Consider the following 17,041-nt stretch of genomic DNA (forward strand, 5'->3'; position numbering starts at 1 on the left):
ATTTGGCTCACAAACAAATGACAAAATTATCAATATCTATTCCAAACTGTGCAAAGACTGTCAATTGGAAATGTATACATTAAAATATTTACAATCAAACCTGCCTTAGTGTCCAACTCTGAATAAAGAGCACCTGCTTAATAAGACCACTTTCTCAGGGTCCCAAATGATCATTATACCCTGTATATAAAGACCAATTGATTATAAAGACCTTTTCTTCTTGGTCCATTGGGTGGTCGTTATAGACAGGTGTGACATGTCTCAAGTTTTGAATTACCTTCCTACCTGAATTCGAAGGAAACAGTTGATGAAACTGCTATGTTTATTTGAATTAGAATTTCTGAATTTTAGGAAGTGTAAAAAACAGTTACACAAACGGTTATCAGGATCTGGAGGAGTCTCCCAAGTCAGCTCTAGGACCCGACGACATCGTGGAGAAGTACCGGGAAGCTCTCGTACACTACAGCAAGGTATTTAATTATAATTACTGTGCTAGCTAGCGCTATTGGACCTGTCACCACATTGTAAAACTTGATAAATTTTGTTTGTCATTTAAAGAAAAATTTTCAAATCCATGTGCAAATCTGTACCCCAATTGTTAGATATGGTTATAACATTGTGTTAAAATGTTTGTTTTAGTTCAAGGGATCCGGTATGATTGAGATGGAGGCTTGTCTGAAGGCGTGTCGGGTGCTGGTCATACAAAGGGTAAGTCAGAGGTACTCAAAGTTTTCTGTTCCACAGTAAAGAAGTTAACATTATCAAAGGCAGGAAGAAATTTATCATTTTACTAATAACCTTGATCTTTTTAAACTTTGATTCACATTTGAATGTTATTTGTAAAACCTTCAATCTAGAGTGATAATTTCACATATAAACCTGGCATAGAATTGACCCTGGTTGTTACCCCGGCTTTCCTCCACCTATATATAAACCTGGCATAGAATTGACCCTGGTTGTTACCCCGGCTTTCCTCCACCTATATATAAACCTGGCATAGAATTGACCCTGGTTGTTACCCCCGCTTTCCTCCCCGGTTGCAGAAACATATATACATAGAGATTGGAAACTCCTTCTTTGTCTATGTTGACAGGCAGAGGGACCTCCAGTTTATAGGCATTTTCCCTTGGCTAACTACATTTAAGTGTATTCTTTTAAACATGATACTTTTGCATCAACACAAAGTTTAAACATTATATCATGGTTTGATGTGATCAGTTTTCCCAATTGATGTTATTTAATATGAATTTTGAAAGTATGAAAATGAGCAATTTTACCTGGTTTTTCGAAAATCAGGCATTCAAAACCGGAAGTGCATTTTGTTTTATTAACATATAAGTTAAGATATTATTTTTTCTTTCCAAAATCGTACTCAAACCATCTGAAAATTACTTAACTTTTATAACATATCAAAGTTATTCTGCTGTATTTAACTATTTAAGAGTTTATCTAAAAGCCCCTGGGGACATAGAGAGGTACATCTGCCTATCGTAAAATTGGCGAAGTTGCCAATCTCTATGTATATATGTTTCTGCCGGTTGTTAATAAGTGTTAATTACTTATAATCAAATAAACAAATCAAAGCTGTTGAATTAAAATAAAAGTCTGTCATTATTGCTTTAATTTTATATCTCTGAAGTCAGTGTTATCATACTGTATAATCTTGTCTCATTACCTTTAAAACTGAGTACAAAGTGCTGAAAGTGATATCATCTGTTCACCTACAAGACAAATGTACTCTAAATGCTGTTAAATCTAAATATAAATTTGTCATTTTTTGTACAAACATAAAATCTTACAACACTTTAAAAACACTCCAGAACAGAGTGTTAATTCAACGTATTGAAGATTACTTGGAATGCATAGATCTGTTATATTGAATGGAAGGCTAACATATTGCTCCAAATTTATCCTTCTGAAGTTTGCCTTTCCTAATATGTCTTTACTCCATATAAAAGGTTACTTACAATACTCAAATACCTGTGGTATTTATATATATAAATGTGTCATATTGTCCTCGTCTAAACCCTTTGATGTTAATATACCCCTCCTAATTTGTCTAAATATCAAAGGAAAATAATACCTGTATGTTGTTTTACCGTTTATCAGTCTGCTACACCTCCTGTAATGGTCAATATGGTGTGTCCAGTCTGTAGTGGTCAGCTGATTGGTCAGTAGTCTGAGTGGTCTGGGGCTTTGGTTCGGACGTTAGTTGTGTAAACAGAGAAGTGTGTCCGAGTTGCTTGTGTTGTTTTAGTACATACCTTTGCTCCTGGACCTTATAACAACATACTCTACCTATATTAAATCAACAAACACAAACTTTTCTTTCTTATTTGTTTATCTTATTACTGTTGTCCATTCAAAAATTTCCTTAAAAATGAAAATTTTGAAGACTGTATGTTTTTCATTCATACAAGTTTATTTGTGCTAAATAATAAGTACATTAATTGCATTTTCTTTATTTCTTTGATATAACTTTTATTGTTATATGTAAATGCATAATTGTTCAAAATTGATATTTTGCTAACATTTTATTGTACAAAATTAAGTGCACTATCATTTTAATATTTCATTTACTGTCATGGTAGTACATAGATTTACAGTTGTGTCTTTAAAGGGGCAATTCAGTCTAAGAGAACATTAAAATTTGTACATATATCGGAAAAAAACAGTTCTAATGGAAATTAGATCAGTCGGTTTTACTGTGATATACCAGAAAAGCCCATGGTGGTGAAATGTGTGTGAAACTTGCACGCTGTCCGCCATTACACATTGTGGTCGAACATCTTGAATGCCGAACCTTGTCCCTTGCTCGTAGAGTAATGCAACTTTTGTTTAGAACTGCTCAAATCTCTCTGACAGTAGTGTGTTTACCTTATTAGGTGAATTGTCTTGCCTAAAAAATCATTTTATCACCTCCTCAGTGGTTATGTAGTTCATTTGTTTAACGTACGTGACTTTGGCTAGGGTATGGGTACAGCGTACATATTGTACCTGCTTAATCGTGTGGATCAACGATCTGTAATTACAATGGTATAATTTAGATATTTAACAATGACGTGGTATTTGTCAATATTTTATGTTATATATTTCATAAGAAATATAGAACAATACATTTATGGCATATTTTGCTTCTCTGTTATGTAAAGGAATTAGCCTGAGTGGATTGTTCCTTTAAAGAATTAATTGTACAAATAAAAAAATGAATAAACAACATAATAGATCTGAGATTTACATGTATTCATCATATGCCAATAGGAAAGATTGCCTTCTCATTTATGGATGTAGATAAAAAAGATATCAAAATCAATTTGATCACAAAGATTTCACAATCTGACAGACATGTGGTCATTTATCTAAAGAGGATAAGCCGTAGTAAATTAAGTCTGACATATAATGAGGGTATGATGATTTTTTTATCTTATCTGTGTCAGTTCCTTGTTCCCAGGATTCTATCACGGGAATCCTCACTAACAAGTCACAATAAGAGAATATAGAAGTGAAATAGATAGTGGGAAAATACCAGGTTTTTGGGAATCAATATTTTTTAATGAAATAAAGGCAAATTTAATGTATTCTTTTAATTAGAAGGTTGCACTGTTCAAAAAATCATAAAGTTTACATGGTATCAGAATATTAAAACAAAAATCTATAAACAGATACAAAACCTTTGGAAAGGATTTGTATAGGCTTTGCCTGCTATCCAATCAAATTGATAATACATTGTACTTTATTATATTTATGATCTTTATTATTATTTTGTTTACATCTATTGTAATACCCATAAAATATTTTGAAATGAAAAAATAAACAAAAATGCACAATACACTGTTGAAACAGTGTCTAATTTATTACCTTTTAAATCAACTAGGTCTTATGATCTTTTCCAGTTTACTTAGTTGGATGAGAATGTAACCTGTTTTTCTCACCTTAAAAATGTGTTTCTGTCATGAAATTTTGAAATTATAATTATTTAAAGAAAAATTTATTTAATTTGAGTAAATTTCTGGTAACAACGATGTACCATGTCTTAAATATAACTTGAGGAATATACTGATTTTTGGTGGTAATTATGCATGCTTTTAGATAAAAATGATTCTTTAATAGCTAGCTATCAATTTTGTCAAATGGAAGAAAAAAATAAATACTGTAATATTAAAGTATTAGTTCTTTGTGAATGAATGAAGTTAACATTGAAAGTTAATGATGGTATTTCATTTTTGATTGTCAGTATTTTGCAAGTCAAAATTTCGAAGTATCAAATTGTCAATTTTTTAAAATGAATAATTAAATACATACCTATCTGACAAGTTATCATAAGAGGATGATTTATAATATTATTTGGTATTTTAAAGACGCTCCACTGCTGACAAATGGTATTTTTTCACTATCAAAAACAGGAGCAGATGATTTAGTATTTTTCTTCAGTTACAAAAGTTACTTACTTTACACTATTACCACCATTGAAAAGTTTGAGCTTCTTATTTTATTTCAAGTTAAAAATATGAAAAATAATTAATTGCATCCTGAAAAAATTCTGTGGCACTATATCCTATATGGAATGAAGTACTGATTGCTCATGCACCAAAGGCGAACTAAATTATTTTATGTTATTTTTTGTGCTAATTGGGCATATATATACACGATTAAACACCAATTATTGTTCAAATGATGAATATCAGTTATACTCTGTCGGCGGTGGAGTATCTTTAAGCTTTATCAGTTTATAACAATTATAAAAAAAATAGTTATATATAAAAGCATACCTAGCTATTATATTCTCAGGTTTGAATAATAATAACAGGGTAATTAAGTTAGTGTGAGATATAAAATAATTCAGAAATGATATATTTCATAATATTGTCGGAAGTGCCTAATTGTGATTGCATTGGAAAAATCACATTAATTACTTTATATTGTTCATATAAGCTCTGTTTAATCCTATTCAAAAATTGTTTTAATATTAAAATTAATATAGTCTAATTAATCTAATATACTTACCTGTCTGATGCATCTCACATATTTGAATTATGATAAGATTTACCAAATTGTGTGAGATATAAATCAATTCATCCTACATTATTCTGAGGTGTCTAATTGTGATTGAGAAACCTCACAATCGTGATAACATTAGTGTAAGCAGCTCATCCCTAACAACAGTCCAGTGCTTGGGATGCCACACCCCTCTATAGACAAACAGGAGGTGTTACCCCACTGTAATCCGGGTGATAATCCACTGTTGTTTCTACAATTGTCTCACCCACAGCCAGGTAACAGATACACCTGTAATTATCTAATTATCTCTTACCTGTACAGGTAACTCTTGTGATTACAGGTAGGGCCACATCAAAGGCTAGTAGTGTGTGTGGATGTTTATACACTCATTAACACAGATGGACAGGTAGAGATGAGTCCCAACCCTTTTCACACCTTCAGGGTATGATCTCCCCCCTCTCATCACAGTTAATAATTCCCATCATTATCCTTTATGTGTGTAGATTCTCAAAACTTTGTACCATTGTGTCTTAGACAAGCGGAGAGTTGAGACGTTTTGTTTCCCTTGTCTCAGTGTGGTGTTATGTCAGAGATAGTTAAATCACTGCGAGTAGCTCCCTCAGAGGCTAGGATGAGGTGCTAGTCACTGGTTTGGGTATATATCCCACTCCTACACAGTCCAGGTCATCAATCTCATTCGAGCATTCCTCAGAGACACACTTGTATTCCTATAAACCAATCAACTTTATCATCACCTTACTGATACCTTGTGTTTAACTGTGATATACTAAATATTAGTGATATCTACTGAAGAGTAACACCATTTCCAATTGTTTAGTGTTGCTCTAGACTTGTGTAGATTTTCCGTATTGGAAAACTTCCATGTTTGTGTTCATCATCGGATATAGAGACATTTCTATAAAATCACCATGACGACTCCAAGCAAGTTTGTGCCAGCTTCTCCAGGATTTAACGTTGATTTCCTAGCCTGGGATACTCCTGAAAAGCCACTGATGTTGTCGCCGACTGCGCTACAGAATCCCTCGTCAGTGTATTCTAAACCTTCAGCACCCTCTAGTGGTAAGAGCCTGCTACAAGAGCGCACAGCCATGATGGATTTTTATACACAGTCTGCATTTAAACCTCATCAACCAGAATCCAACCAAGCTCCTCTGGACCTCAGCCAGAATGACGGTAACAGGTCAGTCTGCAGCGACGGCTTTTTCTCTCCCCCTACACCGAAGAGTAGCCTGCTAAAGGGTGTTCCAGCTCCACTGATGTATTCTCCTGGACCAATGCCGATGAACTCCATGTACAGCAGTGTGTATCTCCAGAGACTACAGAAGAATCCAATGTTCCAGGATTTACAGAGACTCCTAGTGGCAGAGTGTGAGAACTATCATGTACCTACAAATCTCCTGAAGATGAGTTCTCCATGGATCGGTGTCCCACAATCCACCACCAAGTTCGACCTCGGCAACCAAGTATTCTCTCGTCACACAAGTATCCAGGATCGTATGAAGCAGATGCGAGAAGATGCGTCGCTGAGACAGGACGTCGGGAAGTTGTCAGCCTACTACAGTTCAGAGGTTGGTTCTATTGAAGTCGCTCGTTACCAAGCACTCTGTGCTGCATCTGTGTCTGAACATGCTACAATGACTGTCAACAACTGCTTTGATGAAAAACGACTCAAGTTGATAAACCACATCCACTCTGAATTGGACCTCCTTGTGAAGCCACGCCGATATAACACATCGATCTGTTCCAACGGATCCAGCCCAGAAAACGACAGCTTCTGCAGCAATCAGGGGAGACAACTCTTCAACACCACCAATGGCAGCACACCAGACATAGAGGATTATCTGTGTCATGAAAGTGAACTCCAGAAACGGCCTCGACCTGTTGTCAACTCTGATCTAGCTCAACACGTAGGTACCACAGCCAGACAGCTGAAGTTTGGAGAGGTAGCGAAGGACTCTACAGATATGTGTCGACCATTATCAACTGTTTCATGTGTATCTTCAGGAAGTACCTTCTCCGACTCTGACATTGATGTGTGTGATTTCAGTGAAAGTGAGAGTATATTCGGCCAGAGGACTGTTACACCAGACCCTACATGTTATTCCGTGAGTAAAGACATTTGTTCTATTTCTCCATCTGATATGTCCTTACAGAACCACTCCGCTATCGTCGAACAGCTTCCTCATCACCAGACAAGTACTTCTAGTTTCCTGTTGGACCAAGTTCAGAACGATATTAAGTGTAGAGACAATGTTTCTAGTTGCCAGGACGAATCATCGCAGTGTGACAACCGTGAGAACAAACCTATGGACATTTTTGCTATGGCAACAGCTGAACTTGACCTTCCGACCTCAGGAGAAACTACAGAAGAGAAGTTAGTGATTGATGAGGCAGGTAATAACTGTGAGGTCAGCAGTACTACAGGCCTACAAAGTGACACTACAAAGCTGCCAGCAATGATCGGACGGAGCCGATGCCTGACCCCCGAGGCCACCCTGATTCTGACCAAATGGTATGAGGACCACGTTTCCTACCCCTACCCGTCAGATCTCGAGGTTCAGCAGCTGTGTGTATCGTGTGGACTGACAAAGACACAGGTGAAGAAGTGGATGGCCAACAAACGAGTCCGTACCTACAACACTCTCAGTATCACTGGTAACCAGCATCCAATCAAACGCAAGTTCAAAGGTGAATGTGGAAAGGTCCCTGCCGGGAAGTCTAACTATCAACAGCTCAGTTCTGAGGCGAGACAGATCCTAAACCAGTGGTATGAAAACCACGCTGAAAACCCTTACCCATCTGAGGACGAGAAAGTGATGTTATCACAGACGGCTAGGATCACTCTAGCTCAGGTACGATCGTGGTTCGCCAACAAACGGAGCCGTGCCCACAACACACGACGACAGGTACCAAACTACTTCATCAACAGATACCCGGAGTACACGCCTATTGTACACATGGTGAGTATGCACCGTGAGGAGGCGAGACGCGGAGGACGAAGACAGAGGGCCAATCACATGTACGCTCCATACTGATCGTGTTACAAAATCAACATAGAATATGTGACATTGTGAACTCTCCCAGTTAATAGTGACTAGAACAGTGATTAGTGCCCAAGTTACGAGTATTTGTGACATTTTGTGAAATATTTCTTATCGTGGACTAACAGTATTAGGAAAAAATCCTATCATAGACTTATTGTTATATGATTCTTTCATTGGATTTACTTGTGGATATTTACCAGAATATGGATCAAGTACCGCTTGATTGAGTATCAGGTATTTTCTTTATCAAAATTTGCATAGATACATAATAATAGAATTATTCTGAACAATTATCAAATTTCCTTATTTGAAAATGTAGTCTGGAAATTGAATTGCTCATTTGAATTTCATTGAAAAATATAACCTTATCTTGAAATAGATACAAATGAATCAGAAGTTATTTAATTTCCGCCGATAAGCAAAAGTGCCAAATATTTTGTAATTTATATTATTCCTGTATATAGGTTGTACAAAATAAGATAAAAATACAATGATTTATGATAATCAATATGTATATCTTATGTTTAATAATTTATTTTAGTTACAGCATCTTGTATATTTGTATATATTGTTTCCATATGCCATGCTACATTATAATTAAAATATGCATTGAAATTTGATTTGAGATTTCTTTGTCTTTTTTTTTCTTGATCAAAATATGTTCGGTCTTACTGTCTTTGAAATAGGGACAATATTGCTGAGTTTTCCAACTTAGACAGTTTAGAGCAAACTTATCTAAAATATACATTAAAACTGTGCAAACTTTGCAAATTGTAATAGCAATCATACAGACTGAAGCATCAGACAGCTACATACTGCAAACCAGGTACCTCTATTAATGCAATGGAATTCCTAAACTACAGTAAAACCTGTCTATAAACCCACCCAAGGAACCAAGATATATGCTCTTTATATAGTCAAGTGGTCTTTAAACACAGGCTCAGTTGTAGTGAAATTGACCATTTTGGACCCCAGGAAAGTGTTTTTTTATACAGAGGTTGTCACAATGGCAGGTTTGACTGTAATAAATGAATTTTCCGTAGAAAAGCATGACAGAAGTTAAAGAAACCTGATTCTTTAACTACGTGCTGCAATACTTTAATTTCCTATGAAGAAAGTAGTAGACCCTCGAAAAGATGTAAATGGCCTATAATTAGTTAGGGAATACCCTTAATTAATTGAAACTAATGCTACATCCTCGATACTCCAGGGGTTATTATCATAGTATCACTCCTGGACTTAAAAGATTAAAGAGAGCAAAGCCATACACTGTATATATAGTTATTCCCGGTTATTCAGTCCTTTTGATGTACATCAAAGGATCAAATAGCCTGTTATATCTGTTGTTGCATGTAGAACCTTCAGTTTTCCTATGGTATTGTCCAGGGTGGATATAATAACCCCTTGGATATCAAGGATTCTAGGGCTCATGCTTTACCTCTGATACAAATTTAGTTTGAAGAATCAAAATATATCTTTATCATTGGGACTCATCAGCATTTTGGAACTTGTCTGAACAATTCCTGCAAAGTATGCTGACACAAGTATTCTATACATTGATGTATCACTACAATTAGAGAATAATGTGAATGGAACAAAATAGCATTATAGCCATTAGAATTGAACTTTTGCTTTCTAAGTCTATAGTGATAAAACAGCCAAACCTGTCTATAAAGACCACCAATAGACAAGTGGTCTTTATACACAGGGCAAAATGTTCTGAAATTGACCATTTGGGGCCCTGATAAAATGATCGTATTAAGCAGGTGATCTTTATACGGAGGTGGTCACTAAGTCAGGTTTTACTGTATTAAGACCACTTGTCTATAGAGACCACTTTTCCCTTGTCTCTTGGTTGGGCTTTATAGACAGGCTTGACTGTATACCGTTAACAAACACATTTTAAGGAATCTGGTTTAGTATAAGCGTATTTTATAACTGGCCACAGAATAAATGTATAGACCAAGTTTCATGATTATAGTACTATTTTTATGTCTCTATAATAAAGAGTTAGTCAGGTGATTTTATAAAAGTTCAACAATATATATGTACAGTTGTATATACTATACATTGAAAAGGTTTCAGGACTAAGTTAACAATTTATCGCTGCCAACATTCAGGACTATTCAAAGACAGGCAAGGTTTAAATTTAAGGTGGAGGAAAGCCCGTAATTGGAGAAAAACCACTGACAAGTAGATAGTCTGGCTGACAGCTGCTCTACACAAGTCTCCAACTCAAAATCCAGGATAAAGGGAGATAATTTATAAAACTACTACATGGACTTCATTTCAGAGATGTGATTCTTACCCTTGTTAGAGGATTTCTTCTGACTGAACAATATTTATGTGAAAAAAAATCATGTCAGATGTGATCTAAAATAGCTTAAGATGACATTTGTTTAATAACTAATGGGAGAGTTTCCCTAGCAATAGTCTTGATATTACCTCCCTTTGCTGATCAATCATGTCCCTGTCAGTAATCACCGACACCTTAAGCTTATAAGGAGGATCAGCTGTGCAAGTGTGACGTCAGTCGTTATATAACAATTGATATAGCTCTTTGTTTTATTGATGTCTTGTTAATTTCAGAAATATCTGCAGGCCTCAGATTTCCTACAAAACGTTGTTTACATTAATCTACAGACTTCAGATGAGGATAAGGTAAGCTTGAAAATTTGTTGGGTATTTGATTATAAGTTACCTCTCTTTGATGTTTGTGTTCTGATTGATGTAAAGAATACAAATTTGCATCGTAGTTACCTGTCGATAACAAAAATCGTGCAGCATATGGTTTTGTTTATTCCTGCCTATTACACTGTGTGCTTCTCTTCTAAGGCTGAAAAATTGACTGGTCTTTACGTTTGGGGTTTCGTCTCACAGTATTACACTTTACTTTTATCATTGTGTAACATGCTACATTAATGAGGTACTTATTAACTACTGCAAGGACAAGTTGCCTCGAGTAATGACTGTACATTACTGTAATGTACTTTCATGTGTCATGGAAAATTAATGGGGGGAAAAGTTTTGAATTGTTTTCTATTGATACAGTAGATGTTCCTCTCATTTACAATACATTTGAAAAAATATCTATTTTACAGATCAACCGTTACTGTACCCTGTCCCAGCTGTACTCCCAGATTGGGTTTGAGAGAAAAGCCTCGTTCTTTAAGCGGATTGCAGCCATGCAGTGTGTGTCACCCCAGAACCCTCAGCCTAACTGGAAACTGTGTCACAGCCTGGTGATGCAGTGTCTGGATGGTTACAGTATCTGTGTGGACCCCAAAGATATTCCGTCAGGTCAGATATCATTCTGTATACACTATTAGGTCTTCCCTCAGAATCAGAACACTGACACCCACCTCCGTCTTCCTTCCCTCCTCTGTCACAATCTGATTAAAATACTGATCCTTATAACCACTCCGTTCAATAGAGGATCTGAGAACATCCTATAAGGGTTATGTTCGGGTCAGCCATGTACCAACTGTACTATCATATCAAATGCATTTCTAAACCTGGCTACTCTAACTGAATACACAATTTTGTCCCAGTGTGCGCATACATTGAGATTTGTTGTGCTCTTTGGGTGAGATGACTATGTCAACATCCTCGATACTCAAGGGGTTCCGATCACTTTCAATCTCTATCCCCCTGGACTATCTCATAGTAAAATTGGATGTAACAGAACAGAGCAAGTAATTTAGTCCTTTGATGTACATCAAACAAGCTGTATAACGGTACACTGTGGCTGACTGTGTGGCTTTGATATTAGTCATCGCTCTCTCTGTAGTCTTCAAAGGAAATATTCGCTGACCTGTGATTGGTCAAATGTTGTCCTCTGAGCTGCCTCCAATTTCACTATGAGATAGTCCAGGGTTGTAGAAATTGTAAGTGATTGGAACCCCAGGAGTATCGAGGATGCTACGTCACCACGTGGCCCAAAATGGGATGTTGTCAGATCCTCTTATCAAGTGTAGTGATAATAAGCAGCTGTATTTTAATCAGATTGCCTCTGTCAAAGACTGGTGATGCAGTGTCTTGAAGATTACTGCATGTATATGAATCTAAGAATATCCTGTCAGATCAAATGTTCTTTTAAGGTTATAATTTCTCTCTTTTCCTCAAAATACCCAAAATTCAAAACTTCCTCTCCCTTCTTCCTATCCCTTGTCTGTTGGTGGTTACACATGTACATAAATTCTTTGTGGATCCTAACAATATTCTGTCTGATAACAGATATCAACAAAGAAAAACAAAGAAGATTGGATCTCTTACTCTTTCAATCTATCTTCCCTTCTTTTTCCGTTTAATCTATCAAACACACCCCTTCCTCTTTCTTATTAACCATTATTCTCCGTATTTTTGGGGTTTATGAAGTCATAGACAAAAAAGGGAAGACCATCCATCAAAGAATTTAGGATAAAATCTATAGAATTAATTAGCAATGAGAAAAAGTACCCAATGATAAAATTATCATTATAACAGATTAAAACATCAATTTACTACTTTCTATCCTAACCTGAGCTTGAAGTAACGACTGTTGTGTTTGTCGACAGGCTGTGTGTATGGCTGGCCAGTACTACAGGCGAGAGTGTTGAACGAACTCATTTTCTCTGCACGTCGTACAGGCAACCACCCTGTAGCTATCCGGTAGGTGAAAATCTTAAAGATGCTCAACCGCCGACAGAGCATAAATGATTCCCATCATTTGAGCAATAGTTGGTGCTCAGTCGTGTATATATATGTCTAATTAACACAAAAAGTAATTTTAAATAATTTATTTTGTTTTTGGTGCATGCACAATCAGTACTGCATTTCATATAGGACATAGTGCCAGGGAATTTTTTCGAGATGCAATTAATTATTTTCAATATTTTTATCTTGAAGTAAAATTAGAAGCACAAACTTTTCAATGATGGTAATTGTGTAAAGTAAGTAACTTTTGTGACTGAAGAAAAATACATAATCTTCTGCTCGTGTTTTTGATAGTGAAAAAATACCAATTGTCAGCGGTGGAGCATCTTTAAGATTTCACTTTAAATATTGTTTGTGAGTGTTTGGGTTAAAATGAAGACAGATCTAGACATAAATTGTTTTTGAAGCTGGAATCGGGCTAAAGATAATGGTGACTCTTATTAGTGTACTATCAATATCTATTTAGATTTACTTTGTGGAACTTGTAAAGATGTTATTTTATTGTTAATTATAAGAATTCAAATCTTAAAATTATTGATAAATTTATAGTTTCTTTTAATGTGATGGATAAGCTTCTCACTTGATATACAAAGATAAATCAAAATAAAAGGAAACTTGAGTATAAAGTAAATGGCTATTACTGGAATACTATAACTGATAATGGAATGACTCTGATTTTCCAGGCACATGAGTCTATTACTACACACACTGTTTGACACACTATCGACTCAGGACCGTCGTGACATCATCAACACCCTGCAGACCCTCACGGCAAAGTCCGAGGGAACGATGGCGCCCCTCGCCCTCGAAAGTGGGGTTATACTACCACCCATACCTCTCAGTAATATACCCCAAGTAAGGTAAGTCATACAGTCCTGGCCTCATGTCCACGCCCTGGAATCTACTACCATGTAATTAATGGACAGGAATATTGTAAACAAGTTTATATTTACACACTCAATATTTAGTCAATTAATGAATTGAAACTGTTCAGTCCTGGCCTCAAGTCCACCCTATAGAATCTACTACCATGTAATTAATGGACAGGAATATTGTTAACAAGTTTATATTTACACACTTAATATTTAGTCAATTAATGAATTGAAACTGTTCAGTCCTGGCCTCATGTCCACCCTATAGAATCTACTACCATGTAATTAATGGACAGGAATATTGTTAACAAGTTTATATTTACACACTTAATATTTAGTCAATTAATGAATTGAAACTGTTCAGTCCTGGCCTCAAGTCCACCCTATAGAATCTACTACCATGTAATTAATGGACAGGAATATTGTTAACAAGTTTATATTTACACACTTAATATTTAGTCAATTAATGAATTGAAACTGTTCAGTCCTGGCCTCATGTCCACCCTATGGAATCTACTACCATGTAATTAATGGACAGGAATATTGTTAACAAGTTTATATTTACACACTTAATATTTAGTCAATTAATGAATTGAAACTGTTCAAGCAAAAATCTGATTTTAAAAGCATGTCAATAACTCTATGTAGTTATAAATTGATTAGCAATATAGTTTTAATGTGAGAGTTTCTAAAGTAAGGTTATATCTAAAACATCTAGGCTAACAATACTTGAATGAAAAAAATAGTGTTTTGGGTACTCAAAAAAAATCACCTGAAGAAGAATTGGTATGTATTTATAAGTGGATAGAATATTGAATCGCAGGTTTGTTATTTTGTGAGTCTTTGATTAATTTGATGATTACAGGTCATTAAAGTTAATACCCCTCCCACCACATCTACAGCCAGTGAAGATAGCCTCCAAGGTAGAAAAGCTGGATACTGGACCATTCATCTTTACTCCACTGTCCCTCGGGCAGACAGACGTCCAGAACAAAACACATGTCGGTAGGTCTTACACACAAGTAAAACACATCGTTACGAATTCATGACGGTAGGTCTTACACACAAGTAAAACTCATCGTTACAAATTCATGTCGGTAGGTCTTACACACAAGTAAAACACATCGATACAAATTCATGTCAGTAGGTCTTACACACAAGTAAAACACATTGTTACAAATTCATGACGGTAGGTCTTACACACAAGTAAAACACATTGTTACAAATTCATGACGGTAGGTCTTACACACAAGTAAAACACATTGTTACAAATTCATGACGGTAGGTCTTACACACAAGTAAAACCCATCGTTACAAATTCATGACGGTAGGTGCAATACACTCTGTGGTGTTTTTTCACATTACAGAGTTTTATCACATAGCTGGCCCATCCAGCCATGTCGTACGACCATGTCATAAATATCGTAAGACACGTGTTATAACACTATCACAAGTAGTTTTGATGTCAAAATCTGTCAATGAGGTCACATGATTGTCTCAGTAGATGGAATTGTCACATCGAAAAAAGAAGCAGTAAAGAGGAAACCATCTCCTATTTGTAATAAAGAGCTTAGAGGTAGGGATACCTGTGTCGCCAGGTATGGGCCTATGCTCAAGGTGGATGATGCGCTCATGCCACAAATAACGCTTGAATCTGATGTATATACACAAAATTAAAAGTTTCACTCTACCCCTGCAGGCAGGTATTGATTGGTGTCTTAAATTTGTGAGTGAAGGTTACATCATTTTCTCTAAAGAATATAACATTATGTTTACAAACACATGATGTTGTAATCATTATCTAGCAGCAAGGGCAGATAACTCAGAATATACAAATAAGAGACGGTTTGTGTGGTTGGACCAAGTTGTTGGTTTATGAATAAAAGACAGACCTGATAATTTTTAGCTCACCTGGCCCAAAGGGCCAGTGAGCTTATGTCCTGGCGCGGCGTCCGTCGTCCGTCGTCTGTCCGTCCGTCAACATTTCCTTTAAATCGCTACTAGTCATAGAGTTCTGCATGGATTGTAACCAAATTTGGCCACAAACATCCTTGGGGGAAGAGGAACAGAACTTGTATAAATTTTGGCTCTGACCCCCCCGGGGGCAGGAGGGGCGCGGCCCAATAGGGGAAATAAAGGTAAATTCTATAAAACGCTACTTGTCCTAGAGTTCTGCATGGATTGTAACCAAATTTGGCCAGAAACATCCTTGGGGGAAGGGGAACAGAACTTGTATAAATTTTGGCTCTGACCCCCCCCCCCGGGGGCAGGAGGGGCGGGGCCCAATAGGGGAAATAGAGGTAAATCCTATAAATCGCTACTTGTCCTAGAGTTCTGCATGGATTGTAACCAAATTTGGCCACAAACATCCTTGGGGGAAGAGGAACAGAACTTGTATAAATTTTGGCTCTGACCCCCCCGGGGGCAGGAGGGGCGCGGCCCAATAGGGAAAATAAAGGTAAATTCTATAAAACGCTACTTGTCCTAGAGTTCTGCATGGATTGTAACCAAATTTGGCCAGAAACATCCTTGAGGGAAGGGGAACAGAACTTGTATAAATTTTGGCTCTGACCCCCCGGGGGCAGGAGGGGCGGGGCCCAATAGGGGAAATAGAGGTAAATCCTATAAATCGCTACTTGTCCTAGAGTTCTGCATGGATTGTAACCAAATTTGGCCACAAACATCCTCGGGGGAAGGGGAACAGAACTTGTATAAATTTTGGCTCTGAACCCCCGGGGCAGGAGGGGCGGGGCCCAATAGGGGAAATAGAGGTAAATCATATAAATCGCTACTTGTCCTAGAGTTCTGCATGGATTGTAACCAAATTTGGCCACAAACATCCTTGGGGGAAGGGGAACAGAACTTGTATAAATTTTGGCTCTGACCCCCCGGGGGCAGGAGGGGCGGGGCCCAATAGGGGAAATAGAGGTAAATCCTATATATCGCTACTTGTCCTAGAGTTCTGCATGGATTGTAACCAAATTTGGCCACAAACATCCTTGGGGGAAGGGGGAAAGAACTTGTATAAATTTTGGCTCTGACCCCCTGGGGGCAGGAGGGGCGGGGCCCAATAGGGGAATTAGAGGTAAATCCTATAAAACGCTACTTGTCCTAGAGTTCTGCATGGATTGTAACCAAATTTGGCCACAAACATCCTTGGGGGAAGGGGGAAAGAACTTGTATAAATTTTGGCTCTGACCACCCCGGGGGCAGGAGGGGCGGGGCCCAATAGGGAAATAAGAGGTAAATATTCAAATTCCTTCAGAAAAGAAACAATGAACCTGTATTCAGAACATGACTTGACATTACAAACCAGGTGAGCGATACAGGCCCTCTGGGCCTCTTGTTTATTGTTTTCGGGCGAGCCTTGAAAAATCCTTCACAGACCTGTATAAAAAAACTGCAGGTCCA

General features: G+C 36.9%; 2 protein-coding genes across 2 annotated transcripts in view; both read left to right on the forward strand.

Annotated features, from left to right (window-relative positions):
- LOC138308777 (trafficking protein particle complex subunit 9-like) overlaps positions 1-17,041 on the forward strand; it is a 40,752-nt gene that overhangs the window by 4,926 nt on the left and 18,785 nt on the right. The window contains exons 6-12 of the mRNA XM_069249793.1: positions 352-470; positions 640-708; positions 10,653-10,724; positions 11,165-11,363; positions 12,620-12,713; positions 13,442-13,618; positions 14,496-14,635. Coding sequence (XP_069105894.1) covers positions 352-470; positions 640-708; positions 10,653-10,724; positions 11,165-11,363; positions 12,620-12,713; positions 13,442-13,618; positions 14,496-14,635 — 870 coding nt within the window. The remainder of the gene's footprint in view (positions 1-351; positions 471-639; positions 709-10,652; positions 10,725-11,164; positions 11,364-12,619; positions 12,714-13,441; positions 13,619-14,495; positions 14,636-17,041) is intronic.
- On the forward strand, positions 5,224-8,482 carry LOC138309339 (uncharacterized). The gene has a single exon (XM_069250516.1). It carries the CDS (start codon positions 5,928-5,930, stop codon positions 8,052-8,054), a length of 2,127 nt encoding a protein of 708 aa, XP_069106617.1. The 5' UTR covers positions 5,224-5,927; the 3' UTR covers positions 8,055-8,482.

Source organism: Argopecten irradians, chromosome 15 (assembly GCF_041381155.1).
Source record: "Argopecten irradians isolate NY chromosome 15, Ai_NY, whole genome shotgun sequence".
NCBI classification, from domain to species: domain Eukaryota; kingdom Metazoa; phylum Mollusca; class Bivalvia; order Pectinida; family Pectinidae; genus Argopecten; species Argopecten irradians.

Bases quoted from the DNA above. Each gene is read 5' to 3' on its own strand.
- LOC138309339 (XM_069250516.1), top strand. From the start codon at position 5,928: ATGACGACTCCAAGCAAGTTTGTGCCAGCTTCTCCAGGATTTAACGTT.